The sequence below is a fragment of the Saimiri boliviensis genome, chromosome 11, assembly GCF_048565385.1.
Source record: "Saimiri boliviensis isolate mSaiBol1 chromosome 11, mSaiBol1.pri, whole genome shotgun sequence".
Taxonomy (NCBI): domain Eukaryota; kingdom Metazoa; phylum Chordata; class Mammalia; order Primates; family Cebidae; genus Saimiri; species Saimiri boliviensis.
The window spans coordinates 50,443,535-50,462,507 of NC_133459.1; the positions used below are offsets into that span (position 1 = coordinate 50,443,535).

At 43.2% G+C, this 18,973-nt stretch overlaps 1 protein-coding gene across 1 annotated transcript in view; it reads right to left on the reverse strand.

The window, feature by feature from the left end:
• Positions 1–6,280: 6,280 nt before the first annotated feature.
• Positions 6,281–18,973, reverse strand: part of TXNDC12 (thioredoxin domain containing 12) — a 39,418-nt gene continuing 26,725 nt past the window's right edge. Inside the window, exons 3-7 of the mRNA XM_039473616.2 lie at positions 16,065–16,117; positions 14,845–14,918; positions 10,559–10,628; positions 9,240–9,323; positions 6,281–6,644 (exon numbers count right to left, since the gene is read on the reverse strand). Of these exons, the coding sequence (XP_039329550.1) occupies positions 6,565–6,644; positions 9,240–9,323; positions 10,559–10,628; positions 14,845–14,918; positions 16,065–16,117 (361 nt within the window). The 3' untranslated portion in view covers positions 6,281–6,564. The remainder of the gene's footprint in view (positions 6,645–9,239; positions 9,324–10,558; positions 10,629–14,844; positions 14,919–16,064; positions 16,118–18,973) is intronic.

Sequence of the window (18,973 nt, forward strand, 5' to 3'; positions counted from 1 at the left end):
CTGGAGTGCAGTGGCGAGATCTCAGCTGACTGAAGCCTCCGCCTTCCGGGTTCAAGCCACAGCCTCCAGAGTAGCTGGGACTACACCCGTCTGCCACTACGCCTGGCTAATTTTTGTATTTTTAGTAGAGAACACTATATTGTTCAGGCTGATCTTGAACTCCTGATCTCAAGTGATCCACCCGCCTCAGCCTCCCAAAGTGCTGGGATTACAGGTGTGAACCATGCCCTCCTGGATGCACCAAATTTTATAGTCAGGTTTGAGGAGGTGGTGTATTGATATACACATGGCTCACAGCTTGGTTCCATCAGGCATGATTTTTACTTAGCATGCAGGGAAGGCTGGTTGCCCAAACCCAATCTTATTATGCAAACGGACTTCTCAGTTGATCTGCACCATCTTGTCTGCTTCTTACTGTACCGTGGCTGGCATAAAAGGGGAAGTGGAGCCGCCATCTTGAACACGTTTAGTCCCTAGTTCCTGCCAGCATTCATCTGTGCAAGCTCCCGGCCTGCTTGTCTATGTCTGTGGCTGGACTTCACAGGCTGCTCTTTGTTAGAAAATGATTTGGGGCTGCTTTTCATTAAAAAGAAAAGCCTTACTGCTTGAACCGGGCAGGCGGAGGTTGTAGTGGGCAGAGATTGTGCCACTGCACTCCAGCCTGGGCAGTGGAGCGAGAGAGTCTCAAAAGAAAAAAAAAAAAAGCCTTACTGAGGACTCCCATTCTCTTACTATCTGCCCAAGTAATTTGTTCTTAACTCCTGTATCAACTGTACTTCAGCCTGGGCAGCAGAATGAGACGCTGTATCTAAATATAAGTATATGGAAATAGAAGGAGTTTCTTCATTGCAGTGGCATTAAATTCTTTGAACTCTTTCTGAGTTATATGCCCAAAGATCACAGTGATCTAATAAAAAAAAAAAAAAAAAACTTTGAGACAAGGCCTCACTTTGTCTCCCAGGTGTAGTGCAGTGGCACAATCTCGGCTCACTGCAACCTCCCAAGTTCAAGAAATTTTCAGCCTCCCGAGTAGCTGGGACAACAGGTATGCATCACCACACCCAGATAATTTTTGTATGTTTAGAAGAGACGGGGTTTCACCATGTTGGCCAGGCTGGTCTCGAACTCCTGACCTCAAGTTATCCACCCACCTTGGTCTCCCAAAGTGCCGGGATTACAGGCATGAGCCACCCTGCCCAACCAAATTGATCAGTTTCTAAATAAGACTTTATTTCAGAAATAATTCATTTTGGAGAAAATTGGAACAATTGTTTTAAAATCAAATGTAAAATCAGGCATAGTGGTTTATGCTTGTAATCCCAGCAGTTTGGGAGGCTGGGGCTAGAGGACTGCCTGAGTCCAGGAGTTCAAGACCAGCCTGGGCATCATGATGAACCCCTGTCTCTCAAAAAAAATTAAAAAAAAAAAAAATTAGTCAAGGATAGTGGCTCACTCACACCTGGAATCCAAGCTACTCTGGAGGCTGAGGTATGAGGATCACTTGAGCCTAAGAAGTCGAGACTCTAGTGAACCATAATTGTGTCACTACACTCCAGTCTGGGCCACAAAGCAAGACCCTATCTCAAAAACAAACAAACAAAAAAAATCAAACGTATGGAGGTATAAATTACACGCAATAAAATGTTCATGTCTAGCTTATGATTCAATGAGTTTTGACACCTGTGTAACCACTGCAATCATTTCCATCACCACAGAGTGTTCCTATTGGTGCCTTTGCAGTCAAACCCTTCTCACCGCCATCCCGAATGCCATGTAATCACCAATCTGCTTTCTCCTGATGTAGCTAAGTTTTGCCTCTTCCAAAACTTTATGTAAATATACCTTTTTTTTTTTTTGGCATATCTTTTCACTCAGTATGTTTCTGAGATTCATCCGTGTTGTTCTGGTTATATACCTAAAGGGGAAATTGCTGGATCACATGGTAATTTTAATTTTTTCTTTTTTCTTTTTTTTTTTTTTTTTTTGAGATAGAGTCTCACTCTGTCACCCAGGCTGGAGTGCCGTGGTGTGATCTCAGCTCACTGCAACCTCTGCCTCTCTAGTTCAAGCAATTCACCTGCCTTAGCCTCCTGAGTAGCTGGGATTACAGGTGTGTGCCACTACACACAACTAATTTTTTTTTTTTTTTTTTTTTTGAGACGTTGTTTCGCTCGTTACCCAGGCTAGAGTGCAATGGCGCGATCTCGGCTCACCGCAACCTCTGCCTCCTGGGTTCAGGCAATTCTCCTGCCAGAGCCTCCTGAGTAGCTGGGATTACAGGCACGCGCCACCATGCCCAGCTAATTTTTTTGTATTTTTAGTAGAGACGGGGTTTCACCGTGTTGACCAGGATGGTCTCGATCTCCTGACCTCGTGATCCACCCGCCTCAGCCTCCCAAAGTGCTGGGATTACAGGCTTGAGCCACCGCGCCCAGCACAACTAATTTTCATATTTTTAGTAGAGACGGGGGTTTCACCATGTTAGTCATGCTGGACTCAAACTCCTAACCTCATGACCTACCCACCTTGGCCTCCCAAAGTGCTGGGATTACAAGTGTGAGCCATCGCACCCAGCCGGTAATTTTAATTTTTTGAGGAATCCTAGGAAATCACTTTTAGGAAGATGAAGATCTAGAAAAAAATTCACTAAAGTTTCTGTGCCCAAGTATTCCTTGTAAAGTCTTTACATATCCCAGATTGAAAACTCCTGGGCCGGGTATGATGGTTCACACCTGTAATCCCAGCACTTTGTGAGGCCGGTGGGTGGATCTCCTGAGTTCAGGAATTCAAGACTAGCCTGACCAACATGGCAAAACCCTATCTCTACTAAAAATACAAAATTAAAAAAGAAACAAAATGTAAAAAAAACAAACAAAAAACAAAAAACAAAAAAAAACCAAAACCAGAAAAAAGAAAAAATAAAAAATAAAAACAATGCAAAAATTAGCCAGGCATAGTGACACCTGCCTATAATCCCAGCTAGTCGGCAGGTTGAGGCAGAAGAATCACTTAGAGGCAGGAGAATCGCTTTAACCCAGGAGGCGGAGGCTGCATTGAGCTGGTATCTTGCCATTGCACTCCAGCCTGGGCAACAGAGCAAGACTTAATCTCAAAAAAAAAAAAAAAGAAAAAGAAAAGCTCCTGTTCCCCAGCCTGGGCAATGTGGTGAAACCCCATGTCTACAAAAAATTGAAAAATGAGCTGGGTGTGAAGGCTGGTACCTGTGGGCCCAGCTATTGGGTTGGGAGGATCACTTGAGCTTGGGAGGTGGAGGTTGCAGTGAGCCAAGATTGTACCCCTGCCCTCCAGCCTGGGCAACAGAGCAAGCAGAGCAAGACACTGTCTCAAAAAAAAAAAAAAAAAAAAAAAAAAAGGCTGGGCATGGTGGCAAACACCCATAATCCCAGCACTTTAGGACTCCAAAGTTGGCAGACCACTTGAGGTCAGAAGTTCAAGATCAGCCTGGTCAACATAGTAAAACTCTATTCCTACAAAAAATACAAAAATTAGCCAGGTGTGGTGGCACATGCCTGTAATCCCAGCTACTTAGAGGCTTAGGCAGGAGTGGTGTGAACCCAGGAGTCGGAGGTTGCAGTGAGCTAAGATCGCACCACTGCACTGCAGCCTGAGCAACAGAGCAGGACCCTGTCTGAAAAAAAAAAAAAAAAGAAAAAGAAAAAAGAAAAAAATCTCCAGTTCCAATGAGATACCTCAGAACGTAAAGGAAGTAATGTGGTTGGAAAAGCATAAATTTGGAATCAGACAGTGCTGGTTAGAATCCAGTATTTATTTAGTTTAGAACCTGAAGGCTGCCAAGCTTGGTAATTCACGCCTGTAATCCCAGCACTTTGAGAGGCCGAGGTGGGTGGATAACTGAGGTCAGGAGTTTGACACCAGCCTGGCCAACATGGTGAAACCCCATTTCTACTAAAAATACAAAAATTAGCTGGGCGTGGTGGTGGGTGCCTGTAATCCCAGTGACTTCGGAGGCTGAGGCAGAATTGCTTGAACCCGGGAGGCGGAGGTTGCAGTGAACTAAGACCTCGCCATTGCACTCCAGCCTGGGCAACAAGAGCAAAACTCCATGTCAAAAACAAAACAAAACCTGAAGGCTAGTCTTTGCCTTCTCTAAAGTTCCCTCTAAAATGAGGCTAGTGGTCAGGAACAGTGGCTCACATCTGTAATCTCAGCACTTTGGGAGGCCAAGGCAGGCAGATCACCTGAGGTTGGGAGTTCGAGACCAGCCTGACCAACATGAAGAAACCCTTCTCTACTAAAAATACAAAAAATTAGCTGGGTGTGGTGGTGCACGCCTGTAGTCCCACTACTCAGGAGGCTGAGGCAGAAGAATCACTTGAACCCAAGAGGTGAAGGTTGCGGTGAGCCGGGATTGCACCATTGTACTCCAGCCTGGGCAACAAGAGTGAAATTCCATCTCAAAAAATTTTTTTAAGATAAAATAAAATGAGCCTACTAATACCTATTCCACAGGACCACTAATGGTGTTTAGAGAATAGATGAAGAGAACCTACCATAGACCTTGGCAAGTCACTCAAAAGTTTTAGGACCTTGGTACACAGGATAGAGGACTAGCTTCTGCCCTAGAGGAGCATGGCCACCTGATGACAGCCCCAGATGTGCAATTGGGTTACTTCAGTATAAAATGGTCCAGGGCTATGATAGATGAATTGGGAAAAGGACATTTTATCCTCATGAGAAAGATCAGGGAAGACTCTCTGGAAGAGGTGGCTCAAAACAGGTGTGAAGGAAGAACAAAAAGAGAATATATTTTATGCTGAGGAAACAAAATGAACAAAGATAGAAAAGCATAAAACAGCATGTTGTCAGGAAAACTCAAAGGATTTGGTGTCACAACAACACATAATGCAAAGACATGAATGGGAATAAAAGGTTGAAGAAGAAGGCAGCTTCTTAAAGGCCATGGAAAGATCTTGACTTTATCCCGTGTCTTGGCTTCCTCATGTTTCAAATTCTTCCTCTGTACTCTGAGATTACAGTAGTACCTTTCTCACAGGACTGTAAGAAGTACCAAAGTGCAACTAAATGGGATAACACATATAAAGCACTTAGAAGAGCACTTAGCAAAGACTGAGTTTCCAGTATTTCCTACCGTTAATACTATTATCTGAGAGGTGGCAGGAAAGGTTTTTTAAAATTTTATTTTAGACACAAGTTTTGCTCTTGTTGCCCAGGCTGGAGTGCAATGATTTTGGCTCACTGCAACCTCCGCCTCCTGGGTTCAAGCAATTCTCCTGCCTCAGCCTCCTGAGTAGCTGGGGTTACAGGCATGCGCCACCATGCCTGGCTAATTTTGTATTTTTAGTAGAGACAGGGTTTCTCCATGTTGGTCAAGCTGGTCTCAAACTCCCAACCTCAGGTCCTCCAGGACCTTAGGTGATCTTTATCCCTCCCTCCATTCTCCAATAACAAAAAGGCCATCACAGCACATTTCCTTTTAAATTTTTATTAAAGTTTTATGGAACAATATTTTATCTCTTTTTTTGTTAATGCCAGTACAAAAATACAGTTGATGACTTGACAAAATGGCTACACCTACAACTTGAAGGTTTGAGTTTCTCCAACAGTAACAAGGGAAAGCATGCTTCCACCCAGAGCCCAGTCAAAGCACACAGCCAGTCCTGCACACACATGCGTGCAAACAGGGAAGCCCAAGCACAAGAAGAGGAAAGGGGTTGTAGAAATTTGGGAAGAAGCCCCCAGTTATTCCCAGGAGAAAAAAGGGAAAAAACAGGCTGATATCCTTGGTAGGGGGTAGAGGTACTGATTTACACTTAGGATTTATTGTTGTTTTTTTTTTTTTTTTTTTTTTGAGATGGAGTTTCGCCCTTGTTACCCAGGCTGGAGTGCAATGGCGCGATCTCGGCTCACCGCAACCTCCGCCTCCTGGGCTCAGGGAATTCTCCTGCCTCAGCCTCCTGAGTAGCTGGGATTACAGGCACGTGCCACCATGCCCAGCTAATTTTTTGCACTTTTAGTAGAGACGGGTTTTCACCATGTTGACCAGGATGGTCTCGATCTCTCGACCTCGTGATCCACCCGCCTCGGCCTCCCAAAGTGCTGGGATTAGAGGCTTGAGCCACCGCGCCCGGCGCTGTTGTTTTTTAATGATAAGCTATTTCTGCAATTTTAACATTGTAGAAAAGATGCTACTAGTCTCCTTTCACCACTAAGGTGAGTAAAGTGGGAGGAAATGGGAAAAGACAACTACTTAAGTGCAAAGAGTAAACCTCCAAGTGGCTTAAGTTTTTTGTCAGAAGATTTTATTCTTTACATTCAATGACAAATTGACGTTTACAAGAGAGGGAGAAGGAGAAGAAAGTCTGCCACTCTCTGCTGGATCTACAAACATGCAGACCAGCTTCTGTTAGCAGATCTCTTCCACAGTGAGAGAGCTCCTTCCGGTGTAAGTAGGAATGAGGTTTCCTGGTCGGCTTAATTGTTCTGGATGATTCCTCAGTATTCCCTCCCTTGCTGCTTTCCTTACAGAACACTAACTCTGATGAAAGAAGGAGCATATTCATGTTACAACTCATCTTCAAGATGTTTCTCTCTGAAGGCATCACCCGTCAGCCTTTCCTGAGCTTCCTTCATCCCCTGAACAACTGTGAAATAAGGAATGGAGGAAAAAAAGTAGAAAGTAAGTCATATTTGACATTTGACAACCAATGTACATTTTTAAATGTTTAAATACAGAAGATATATGAGAAGTGTACAAGATCTGGACTCAAGATCTAGCTCTGGATTTTGGCCCAGGCAAGTTATTTATCTCTTTTTCTTTTTTCTTGCTCTGTTGCCCAGGCTAGAGTGCAGTGGTACAATCTTGACTCACTGCAACCTCCGCCTCCTGGGTTCAAGTGATTCTCCTGCCTCAGCCTCCTCAGTAGCCAGGACTACAGGCACACAGCACCACACGTGGCTAATTTTTTGTATTTTTAGTAGAGATAGGGTTTCACTATGTTAGCCAGGACAGTCTTGACCTCCTGACTTCATGATCTGCCTGCCTTGACCTCCCAAAGTGCTGGGATTGCGCCCGGCTGTCCTCTATCTCTTTGAATTTGTTTCCTTATTTATAAAATAAAATAATGTTACTCACTTCACACAGGATTAGAAAAATTAAATGGGAGATTCCACAGAAACTGGGTTTAAAAAAATTAAATGCGAGAACGGATAATAAAAGAGTTTTATCAACTATGAAGTCCTACAAAAATCTTAGCAGTGATTTTGGCTTACCCTCTAGGTTAGAGCTGATCCCCTGTCCTAGACTGTAGATGTTCACTTGCCCTCAAGGGAAGTGGAAACACCTTCTTACCGTCCCCACCATATCTTTTGGATGAATGTTGCGCTTATTTTACTTCCTGTGGAGGTTACAGATTACACTGAGGAGTGTGTGTGCTGGGACGGGGGTGTCTCTACTGAAGGGGGCCATCATTTCCAGTATCAACTATATATCGATGAAAACAAGTTCTCAGGCCAAAAAAAAAAAAAAAGAGAGAGAGAGGGAGAGAGAAACCTGGTAGGAAGGCTCGAGACGAAACTTCTTGTCTATCTTGGGGCATCCTACTTATGGATTTAGAATTGAGGAGGACAGCTATTTCAGTATAGGCTCCTGAGCAGTACTTCTACAATAGTACCCCTATATAATAGCAGGCCAGGAGTTGGGCTGAGCCACAGTCTATGAATCCTGCAAAGCCAAGCCATAAGCTCATAAGAGCCAGATAATACAGTTTGTTATTTCTCTTTTGTTTTGCCTATGCCTTTAGTAAAGCCAAGTTTGAATGTTCCAGTTTCATGTCGGCTGAGAGATGGGGGATTTAGGGAAGGGTCTCGTGTTCACATCAGGACTATGTCAGTGTGAAGACATCAGTGGTAACTTGGATGAATTTCTAAAGGGAAGGTGAATCTCAAGATACAAGAATTAGGGACCTAAAGCCCAGCTGCCCTTTTCCATGTAGAAAATTTTCCTTTGATATCAATCTCCAGTGACGTGCATTTGGTTAAGGAACATGACATTCTCCTTAGCCAGGAGAAGGTAATAGCATCTACAGATCCCTAATCTGAGAATAAGAGTTCCAAGGACTCAGATCAAAGTGATCAACAACCTGGCAGCATGGCAATAGGGACGCATAGCAACTTAGCACACAACTCCCTTTCATAGATGAGGGGAAAAGAAAGGAAAACAGTAAGAATACATGGCATGAATTCCAACCCCTGCCTCCAGAATGACTGTGCTCAAAGATTAGAGAACAAAATAGTGTGATTGGCTAATGATTTCAAACTTCCTTCACTTGTTTGTGCTGTGCTCTTCTCTCCTGGAACATGCTCTTCCCATTCTGCTACCAACAAGGTCTCATTCTCTAAGATTTAATTCAGTCATTATTCCTCTAGCAAACCTTACAAACTCTGTGCTGGGCTACATCTCCCCTCCACTTTACTTCCATAGCTTGAAATGTCCTCCTCATATCTGTCCATAGATAAAATTTTTATCGTTCTAGGTCCATTTAAGTTTTTTGAGATAGAGTCTCACTCTGTCACCGAGGCTAGAGTGCAATGGCACAATTTTGGCTCACTGCAACCTCCGCCTCCCAGCCTCAAGCAATTCTCCTACCTCAGCCTCCCAAGTAGCTTGGATTACAGGCACCCACCATCACGCTCAGCTATTTTTTGCATTTTTAGTAGAGACAGGGTTTTGCCATGTTGGCCAGGCTGGTCTTGAACTCCTGACCTCAAGCGATCCACCCACCTTGGCCTCCCAAAGTGGTGAGATTACAGATGCGAGCCACTGCGCCCGACCTATTTAAGTTTAATATCTATGAAACCTCAGACTTGTGCACCTAACACTATTCCTCTTCCTCTGAATTTTCACAGGAGGAACAGTATTAGCTCAGTAGGAAAAAACTAAGTTCTGGACTCAAATCCTGGCTCTGCTACTTATTAAGTATGAAACTATGGGCAAGTGACTATCTCAGTTATTTGTGTGCCTCAGTTCTTCACAGCTGCCTGTGGGTCAGTCAGCTGTCCCAAGGGAAGGGACTCAGTCTCATCTTTCTCCTATATCCTACACAGGATCTAGCCAAAAGCTAGACATGCAGGAGACGCTCAGCTAACATGCTGAATTTACTTTCCTATCACAGACCTTGCACGTGGTTCATCCCAGTTAAATCTAGCAGTAATCCTCCCTCCCTTCAGCATAACTATACCTTGCTCAGCACTGACGTAGAAATACTTGTAGCTGGGGTTTCCATTCTCATTGATGATTTCAGGATGCACCTTGCCACTGGGATCTGTTATAGACAAAATGGCACAGGGTTTTGCAGCAATTACAATAGACAGGTACTTCAAATGCTACATGGTACACTAGGCCCTCTGGAAAGTAAGATCTGCCCATATTTGCAGTCCGTTACATCACCATAATGCCTCCTACATTTGTGCTTCCTTTTCTACTTGATGATTTTTATTTATATCCCCCATAAAATCTAGCAGAATTTATGATGAACAAAGATTAGGTGGTCATTACATATCTCTTATAAAGCTGTTTGTGGAAAGACATTTGTCTAGTTATATTATTCTATTGCCTTAGCTGCACTATAGGGTCAAGGGTGGGAATTCTGGCTTATCTCTGTCTCTGTAGTGCCTAATACAGCACTCGACATATGCTGGTGCTCAAATGGCTACTGAGTGAATAAATGGATGATCAAACTCTTTTTTTCTTTTGAGATAGGGTCATTGAGGTTCCTTCTGTCATTCAGGCTCAAGGGAAGTGACACGATTATGACTCACTACAGCCTTGACCTCCCAGGCTCAATCTTCCCACCTCAGACTCCTGAATAGCTGTGTGTGCCACCACACCTGGCTAATTTTTGTATTTTTTGTAGAGACGAGCTTTCACCATGTTGCCCAGGCTGGTCTTTTTTTTTTTTTTTTTTTTTTGAGACAGAGTTTCACTCTTGTTACCCAGGCTGGAGTGCAATGGCGCGATCTCGGCTCACCACAACCTCCGCCTCCTGGGTTCAGGCAATTCTCCTGCCTCAGCCTCCTGAGTAGCTGGGATTACAGGCACGTGCCACCGTGCCCAGCTAATTTTTTGTATCTTTAGTAGAGACGGGGTTTCACCATGTTGACCAGGATGGTCTCGATCTCTTGACTTCGTGATCCACCCGCCTCGGCCTCCCAAAGTGCTGGGATTACAGGCTTGAGCCACCGCGCCTGGCCCAGGCTGGTCTTAAATTGGATTCAAGCAATTCACCTGCCTTAGCCTCCCAAAGTGCTGAGATTACAGGCATGAGCCACTGCGCATGGTCAAACGCTTGTCATTGCTCACAAAAGCAGTTAGTTAATGGGAAAAGTTTTCCTTCAAACTTGTAGTTCCAGCATTCAGAACTCCCCTACTCTCTCTTGAACCTGGTTTTTGTTTGTTTGTGGTCATCCTGGTATAGTTTCACTAGGTGGAGTCAGTGCCTTGATTCATTCCTCTCTCCATCCACATCATAGATTCTCAGATTAAGATCATGTGCTTTACCCAGGAAAAGGATACGTGGAATATAACCTCCATCAGGGCTGAAATCTTCATCTTTGGGTTCCTCTTCATCCTATTAGGATTAAATGTAAACCTTAAGTAAGATAATGTCCTCTCTCTCCTCAAAACCATTCAGTGGCTTCCTCACTTGTCAGGGCAAAACCCCAAGTCTTTGCAGTGGCCTATAAGGCCCTACATGATCTGTCACCTAGGAACTTCTCTAACTTCATGTCCTACTCCTTGTTAAGTCCTCTTCAGCCACACTGACCTCCTGCTGTTGCTGTCATTAAAAAAGCCAGGCATAATCCTAACTCAGGCTTTTGGACTTGCTCTTACTCTCTGCCTGGACACACTTCCCCCGTTATTATCCACATGGTTCACTCCCTTTTCTGTTTCAGACCTTTGCTCAAATGTCCCTTTATTTTTGAACCATCTATTTAAAACTGCAGTCATCCCTTCCATCTTTTTTTTTAGCCATAGCATTTACCACCATCTGACATATTCTAAAGTACTTGTCTGTCTTCCCACACTAGAATGTCATTTCAATGAGAAAATTTTGTCTGTTTTGTTCACTGCTATATTCCTAGTACCTACATCATTGACTTGCACACAGTATTTCTTTAGTGCATGAATAGTAAGACTGGCATTTTAGTTACAGTTGTGGACTCACAGTCCTCCCAGGAGATTAAAAACCCACACAATCAGTTTTCTTTTTAAGAAATTTCCAAAGTTGGCTGGGCGCGATGGCTCAAGACTGCAATCCCAGCACTTTGGGAGGCCGAGGCGGGTGGATCACGAGGTCGAGGGATCGAGACCATCCTGATCAACATGGTGAAACCCCGTCTCTACTAAAAATACAAAAAATTAGCTGGGCATGGTGGCACGTGCCTGTAATCCCAGCTACTCAGGAGGCTGAGGCAGGAGAATTGCCTGAACCCAGGAGGCGGAGGTTGCGGTGAGCCGAGATCGCGCCATTGCACTCCAGCCTGGGCAACAAGAGCGAAACTCCGTCTCAAAAAAAAAAAGAAATTTCCAAAGTTGGAGAATCCTCCCTGAAGACGTTATTACTGTCTCCTTAGAGTAAGAATCCTGGCCAGGTGCAGTGGCTCATGCCTGTAATCTCAGCACTTTGGGAGGACAAGGTAGGCGATCACAAGGTCAGGGGTTTGAGACCAGCCTGGCCAATATGGTGAAACTCCATCTCTACTAAAAATACAAAAAAATTAGGTGGGCATGGTGGTGGGCACCTATAGTCCCAGCTACTCAGGAGTCTGAGGCAGGAGAACTGCTTGCACCCGGGAGGCAGAGGTTGCAGTGAGCCAAGATCGCACCACTGCTCTCCAGCTTGGGCAACAGAGCGAGACTCTGTCTCAAAAAAAAAAAAAAAAGACTAAGAATCCCAATTCACCACAGAAACTGTTGAGGAATTCATGTGCAAAGGCAATTAATAGTTTTACAATTTATGATATGGTTCCCATTTCAGGGGTTAACTGGGGTCATTTCTTTGAATACAACTTCAATACGGTGAGGTGAATCAGCATTCAGTCTATCCACTAGCTACATAAGCAATCCCTTAACTGCCTCACTGTTAACTGTTAATGTGTTCACAAGATTCTCAGACTTATGTTTAAGTAAACATCATCTTTTTTTTTTTTTTTGAGACAGAGTCTTGCTCTGTTACCAGGCTGGAGTGCAGTGGAGAGATTTCAGCTCATTGCAACCTCTGCCTCCTGGGTTCAAGTGATTCTCCTGCCTCAGCCTCTCAAGTAGCTGGGACTACAGGTGTGTACCACCATGCTCAGCTAATTTTTGTATTTTTAGTAGAGATGGATTTCACCATGTTGGCCAGAATGGTCTCAATCTCTTGACTCGTGATCTGCCCACCTTAGCTTCCCATAGTGCTGAGATTATAGGAATGAGCCACCGTGCCTGGCCCAAGTACATATTATCTTTACAGAAACTTACAGCTAGCAGTATATCAAGAGCATCTGAGTACCCCATATGTGAAAGTATAGCCTAAAAGAGAGCACGGCTAGGACAGAGTATCCGTTCTTATCACTTATGAGGCTCTATGATTTTGACCAAATCACGTACCTGCTTCAGGCCTAAGATATTTTTCCTGTAAAATGAGGACAGTACAAATAGCCTAAAAATCTCTTCCAACTCTAAGATCTGACATTCTATGACTCAGGATTCCAAGGCCTGTAACCTATATGAGGTACATAAAAGCTATTTTCATAAGGAAATAAGCAGGTTGCACATATAAGCCCAGCACAGATTAAGCACTCAACTGAATTGAGATAAACCAAACTAACTTCATCTTAGATATAGGCCTAACTGACTCTATCTTAGCTTCTCTCCCTGCCACGTTTCCCCCAGGTGCATAACTAGGTCACGCTGTGCACCACCAGGTCACGCTGTACCCACAATCTTGCAACCATTGTAATCACATTCTGCTTGGCAAGTCCCTCGCTCATTGTGATCAATCCCCTCAGTAACCAACAATCACAAGAACTTCCACCTCCCCTGGTTAGCAGTTTACTCCCCTAACTCGCTTATTCTGCTTCTGTAAAATTCTGCTTTGCCCCCTTACCCTGAGTAACATATAAAAGGAAATCACATCCCTTCCTTGGGGCTGAAAGATTTGAGTGAGCTGACTCTCAGTCACCGGCAATAAAGGACTCGTGATTTGAACTCAGAGTGTGGCACTTTCCATTAAACTCACTTGGTTATAATAGAATCACATTTTGCAGAAAGTTGTGGTCTGCATATATGACTATACCTTTAGCCTAGCTTTACAAAGATGTAAAACAAGTCATAATCATAAAGATAAAAGGACCTTAACAGTTAGTCACCTTCAGGCCAGACGTGCTGGCTCATGCCTGTAATCCTAGCACTTTGGGAGGCTGAGGCAGGTGGATCACCTAAGGTCAGGAGCTTGAGACCAGACTAGCCAACATGGTGAAATCCCATCTCTACTAAAAATACAAAAATTGGCCAGGCATGGTAGCTCACACATGTAATCCCAGCACTTTGGGAGGCTGAGGTGGGTGGATCACCTGAGGTCAGGAGTCCGAGACCAGCCTGGCCAACATGGCAAAACCCCCTCTCTGCTAAAAATACAAAAGTTAGCCTGGTGTGGTGGCACATGCCTGTACTCCCAGCTACTCGGGGAGGCTGAGGCAGAAGAATCACTTTAACCCCAGAGGAGGAGGTTGCAGTGAGCTGAGACTACACCACTGCACCACCAGCCTGGGTGACAGTGAGACTCTGTCTCAAAAAAAAAATAATTTAAGAAAAATTTATAAATAAAAATACAAGGCCGGGCGCGGTGGCTCAAGCCTGTAATCCCAGCACTTTGGGAGGCCGAGGCGGGTGGATCACGAGGTCAAGAGATCGAGACCATCCTGGTCAACATGGTGAAACCCCGTCTCTACTAAAAATACAAAAAATAAGCTGGGCATGGTGGCGTGTGCCTGTAATCCCAGCTACTCAGGAGGCTGAGGCAGGAGAATTGCCTGAACCCAGGAGGCGGAGGTTGCGGTGAGCCGAGATCGCGCCATTGCACTCCAGCCTGGGTAACAAGAGTGAAACTCCGTCTTAAATAAATAAATAAATAAATAAATAAAAATACAAAAATTATCTGGGCGTGATGGCACCTCCCTGCAATCCTAGCCACTTGGGAGGCAGAGGCAGGAGAACTGATTTAACCCAAGAGGAGGAGGTTGTAGTGGGCCAGGATTGCACCACTGCACTCCAGCCTGGGTGACAGAGCAAGACTCTGTGTCAAAAAAAAATTTAGTCATCTTATTCAATCTCTCCTCTCCCAATTCCTCCCAGAAATAGATGTTAGATGGCTTTTTTTTTTTTTTTTTTTTTTTTGAGAAGGAGTCTCACTCTGTTGCCAGGCTGGAGTGCAGTGGTGTGATCTCAGCTCACTGTAACTTCCACCTCCTGGGTTGAAGCAATTCTACTCCCAGCTAATTTTTGTATTTTTTAGTAGAGATGGGGTTTCACCATGTTGGCCAGGATGGTCTCAATCTCTTGATCTCGTGATCTGCCTGCCTCGGCCTCCCAAAGTGCTGGGATTACAGGTGTGAGCCACCGCGCCCAGCCTAGATGGCTTTCTAACACATTTGATGCAAGCCTTAGTATTAGAGGTCAAGAGAAAAACACATACATAAATTTGATTTTATACCATTAATGAAGCTATAATGAATGTGCACAAATGATGTCAATTTTAAAAGTCTTAAAATCATAGCAGAAAGAAGAAATTCTCAAAATCTTACCTCAAGATTTACCATAACAAAATTATGGGAGAGTTCTGAAATTTCTGTAGATTCTGCAAATTTGGGCTTTAGCGCTGTGGGGGAAAAGATTTTGGAATAGAAGAAAAAACATCATTGTCATATTCAAACCTTAAAAAGCATAAGCATCACTATTTCTCTTTGGTAATTTAGGCGTTTCTTGAATTGATTCATATAACAAACTTTTTTTTTTTTTTTTTTTTTGAGACGGAGTTTCGCTCTTGTTACCCAGGCTGGAGTGCAATGGCGCCATCTCAGCTCACCGCAACCTCCGCCTCCTGGGTTCAAGCAATTCTCCTGCCTCAGCCTCCTGAGTAGCTGGGATTACAGGCACGTGCCACCATGCCCAGCTAATTTTTTTGTATCTTTAGTAGAGACGGGGTTTCACCATGTTGACCAGGATGGTCTCGATCTCTTGACCTCGTGATCCACCTGCCTCAGCCTCCCAAAGTGCTGGCATTACAGGCTTGAGCCACCGTGCCTGGCTTTTTTTTTTTTAAATACTCTAAAAATAAAGAATTAGGCCACCTGGATTCTGAACCTGCATAGCTATGTCACCGTGAATGACTTATTTTGTTTCTCTGAAGCTTTCAACTCATTTATAAAACAAGAATAATAGCATATGAATAGGGGGGAAAGCATTATTTGCTTTTTATAGTTACATTTCAAAAACTATTGAAGTGAAAGACAATAGAGTGACAGTCTGCCACACATATGTATATATATGTGTGTATAAATATATGTATGTGTGTATATATGTTGTATATATGCATACATTCCAATTATTATCATTTTTGATACAGAGTCTCACTCTGTCACCCAAACTGGAGTGCAGTGGCATGATCTCAGCTCAGTGCAACCTCCGCCTTTCAGGCTCAAGTGATTCTCAACCTCCTGAGTAGCTGGGATTATAGGGACATGCCACCACACTCGGCTAATTTTTTTGTATTTTTAGTAGAGGCGGGGTTTCACTATGTTGGCCAGGCTGGTCAACTCCTGGCCTCAAGTAATCAGCCCACCTCAGCTTCCCAAAGTACTGGGATTACAGCCATAAGCTACTGCGCCCAGCCAATGTCATATATTTCTTTAGTATTCCTTAAATAGTGACTAGTACTGGGCCAGAGTCAGTGCCAGTATTTGCTAAATGTTAATATTTGACAACACATCTGAGTTTTGAATTTAGATTGAGCACTTTTACTTACCTTTGCAAGCTCCACACCATGATTTATGAATAATCACCATCAGGGGCAGTCCACTTAAAAGCAAAACAAAGAAATTATAATCTAGTAATTCCACTTCTTGAAATCTAATAAAATGTGTTAAAGATTCATATCCAAGTCACAGCACCAAAAAAAAATGTGATAAAGATTAATGTATGAATATATTTCTGTAGTATTATTTCAATTGGGAAAATCTTTAGACAATTTAAATGTTCAATAATAATAGATAATTGCTGTAACAAAATTATTGATAAATTCTAACATTTCTGTAAATTCTGGAAATTTTTTGGGCTTTAAAGTTAGGGAGGGCTGGGCATGGTGGCTCATGCCTGTAATCCCAGAACTTTGGGAGGCTATGTGGGCAGATCACTTGAGGCCAGGGGTTCAAGACCAGCCTGGCCAACAAAACAAAAATCCTGTCTCTGCTAAAAATAAAACAATTAGCTGGATGTGGTGGCATGTGTCTGTAGTCCCCGCTATTGGGGTGGCTGAAGCATGAGAATTGCTTAAGCCTGGGAGGCAGAGGTTGCAGAGAGCCAACATTGCGCCATTACACTCCAGCCTGGGCAACCGAAGACTGTCTCAAACAAACAAAATGTTACAGCATTTCTAAATGATTACTGTTATATAATCATTGAAAATAATAATTTTTCATTGGTAGCTTATATAAGAAACTAGGATACAAACATACCTATAGTCTGATTTTAATTATAAAATATGTACAGAGAAAAGAGCCTAAAAGAAAATGTACCAAAACATAAGAGCAGTTTTCTGTGGATGATGGGATTGTGGATGTTTTCCTATACTACATTTGTATTTCACGATTTTTCTACAATATAAGTTTTATTATCAGGGAGGAAAGTGTTCACAATGAGCAATGCAATCCACCTGAACCAGACTGGCTAGAGGAAGCTCTTAGGCTCTCAAGGCTCAAATGATAACTAGTAGGAAGACCCCATGTAGGTAGGTAGCCATTAGCTTTCTCCATCACACAACCCCATGTCACCATAGCAACATACACTGTATAAAAGCTACCATATATTTAACATATTGATCTGCATTTATTATTTACCCATCTCCCTCCACTGGACCTGGGGATTCCTAAGACAAGGAACTCTTAGCTGCCTCTATGTCCCTTGTGTCTGACACATATATCATTGATAGCAAACATGTATATACTATTTACCATGTGCCAGGCACTACTGCAAATACACATAAATTAACTCATTCATTAAGTGTCAAATGAATTACTCAGCTACGTCACTTTAGGCCTACCTTACATCTGGATGGACTCTCACCTCCAATACTTGTAAAAGCTTGTAAACCAAATAGCAGGGTTTCACAATAGAAATGAGAAAACTGAGATGCTCAATAGAGTAAATATTTGGCCACATAAAATCTAGATTCTAGGCTGGGCTCAGTGGCTCACACCTGTAATCTCAGCACTTTGGGATGCCGAAGCAGGAAGATCACTTAAGCTCAAAGTTGAAGACTAGCCAAGGCAACACAGTGAAAACCCATCTCTACAAAAAAATACAAAACTTAGCCAGGCATGGGGTGCACGCCTGTAGTCCCAGCTACTCACACCATTGCACTTCAGCCTGGGAAACAGCCTGACCTTGTCTCAAAAGACAAAACCCAAAACAAAAACCTATGTCCTGCCACTTACTAGCTAACTCATAAGTCTGACTCCAGAACCAATGTTCTTTCTGACTATTACAGTCTACTTCAATTTAGAATGGCAATCCAGAATCCATGGTTAAACCCTATTCAATCAATAACCAACTGAAATGAAGATTGGAAAAGGCCCTTTGAGTTTGCCTCATCCAAACCTCCATTTCACACATGAATCCTCTTAACAGAAACAAAAGGTGGTATCGATTACCTGATGAGCAAGGAATACGCCATCAAGGCAGCCCATCTATCTCACCTTTGAACAGCTCCATAGTTTCAGGCCATGCATGTTTTAGAATGTCTTGCTTTCTCTTTTCTCTGTGGCAAACATCTATTTACATATCCTTCTAGAGCAAGGGTTGGCAAACTAGGGTCTGCAAGCCAAATCCAGCCCACCTCCTGCTTCCATAAGGCCCATGATATGCAAATATTTTTTCCACATTTTTCAATGTTTGCAAAGCAAATCTAAAGACTCCTTTGTGACATGTTAAAATTAAATGTAATTCATATTTCAGTATCTGTAGTTTTATTAAAATACATTCATGCTCATTTGTTTACTTGCCATCTATAAGTAGCAACAGTATCTGATGGTCTACAAAGCCTAAAAACATTTACTATTTGGTCCTTTGCTGACATTATTCTACAGTGGTGGTTCAAATGTTAACTCCTCTATAAAGCCTTTCCAAAACCACCTTTCCTAGCAGCTAGTTAGTCCTTTTCACCAGTTTCCAAAGCATTTTGCCATCATCCTCTGACCACCAGCCCATTTCTTCCTATCTTTTACTTGTACTTCTCACCACATCTCTCTTTGTTTTTCGAGACACACTTTCACTGTCACCCAGGCTGGAGTGCAGTGGTGTGATCTCAGCCCACTGCAACCTCTGCCTCCCAGGTTCCAGGGATTCTCGTGCCTCAGCCTCCAAAATAGCTGGGATTACAGGCACACCACCATGCTTGACTAGTTTATATTTAGCAGAGACGGGGTTTCACTATGTCGGCCAGGCTAATCTCGAACTCCTGACCTCGATTTTGGACTCCCAAAGTGCCGGTATTACAAGCATGAGCCACCACACCTGGCCTCTCACCACATATCTCAAGAGCAAAAATACTGTATCTAATTAGTCTTTGAAAATCACAGGCACTGTTAAAGTAGGTACCTACCATTTGTTCAATGAAATCAATGAAGAATGAAAGGCAAGCTTACAATATTTGCCTTG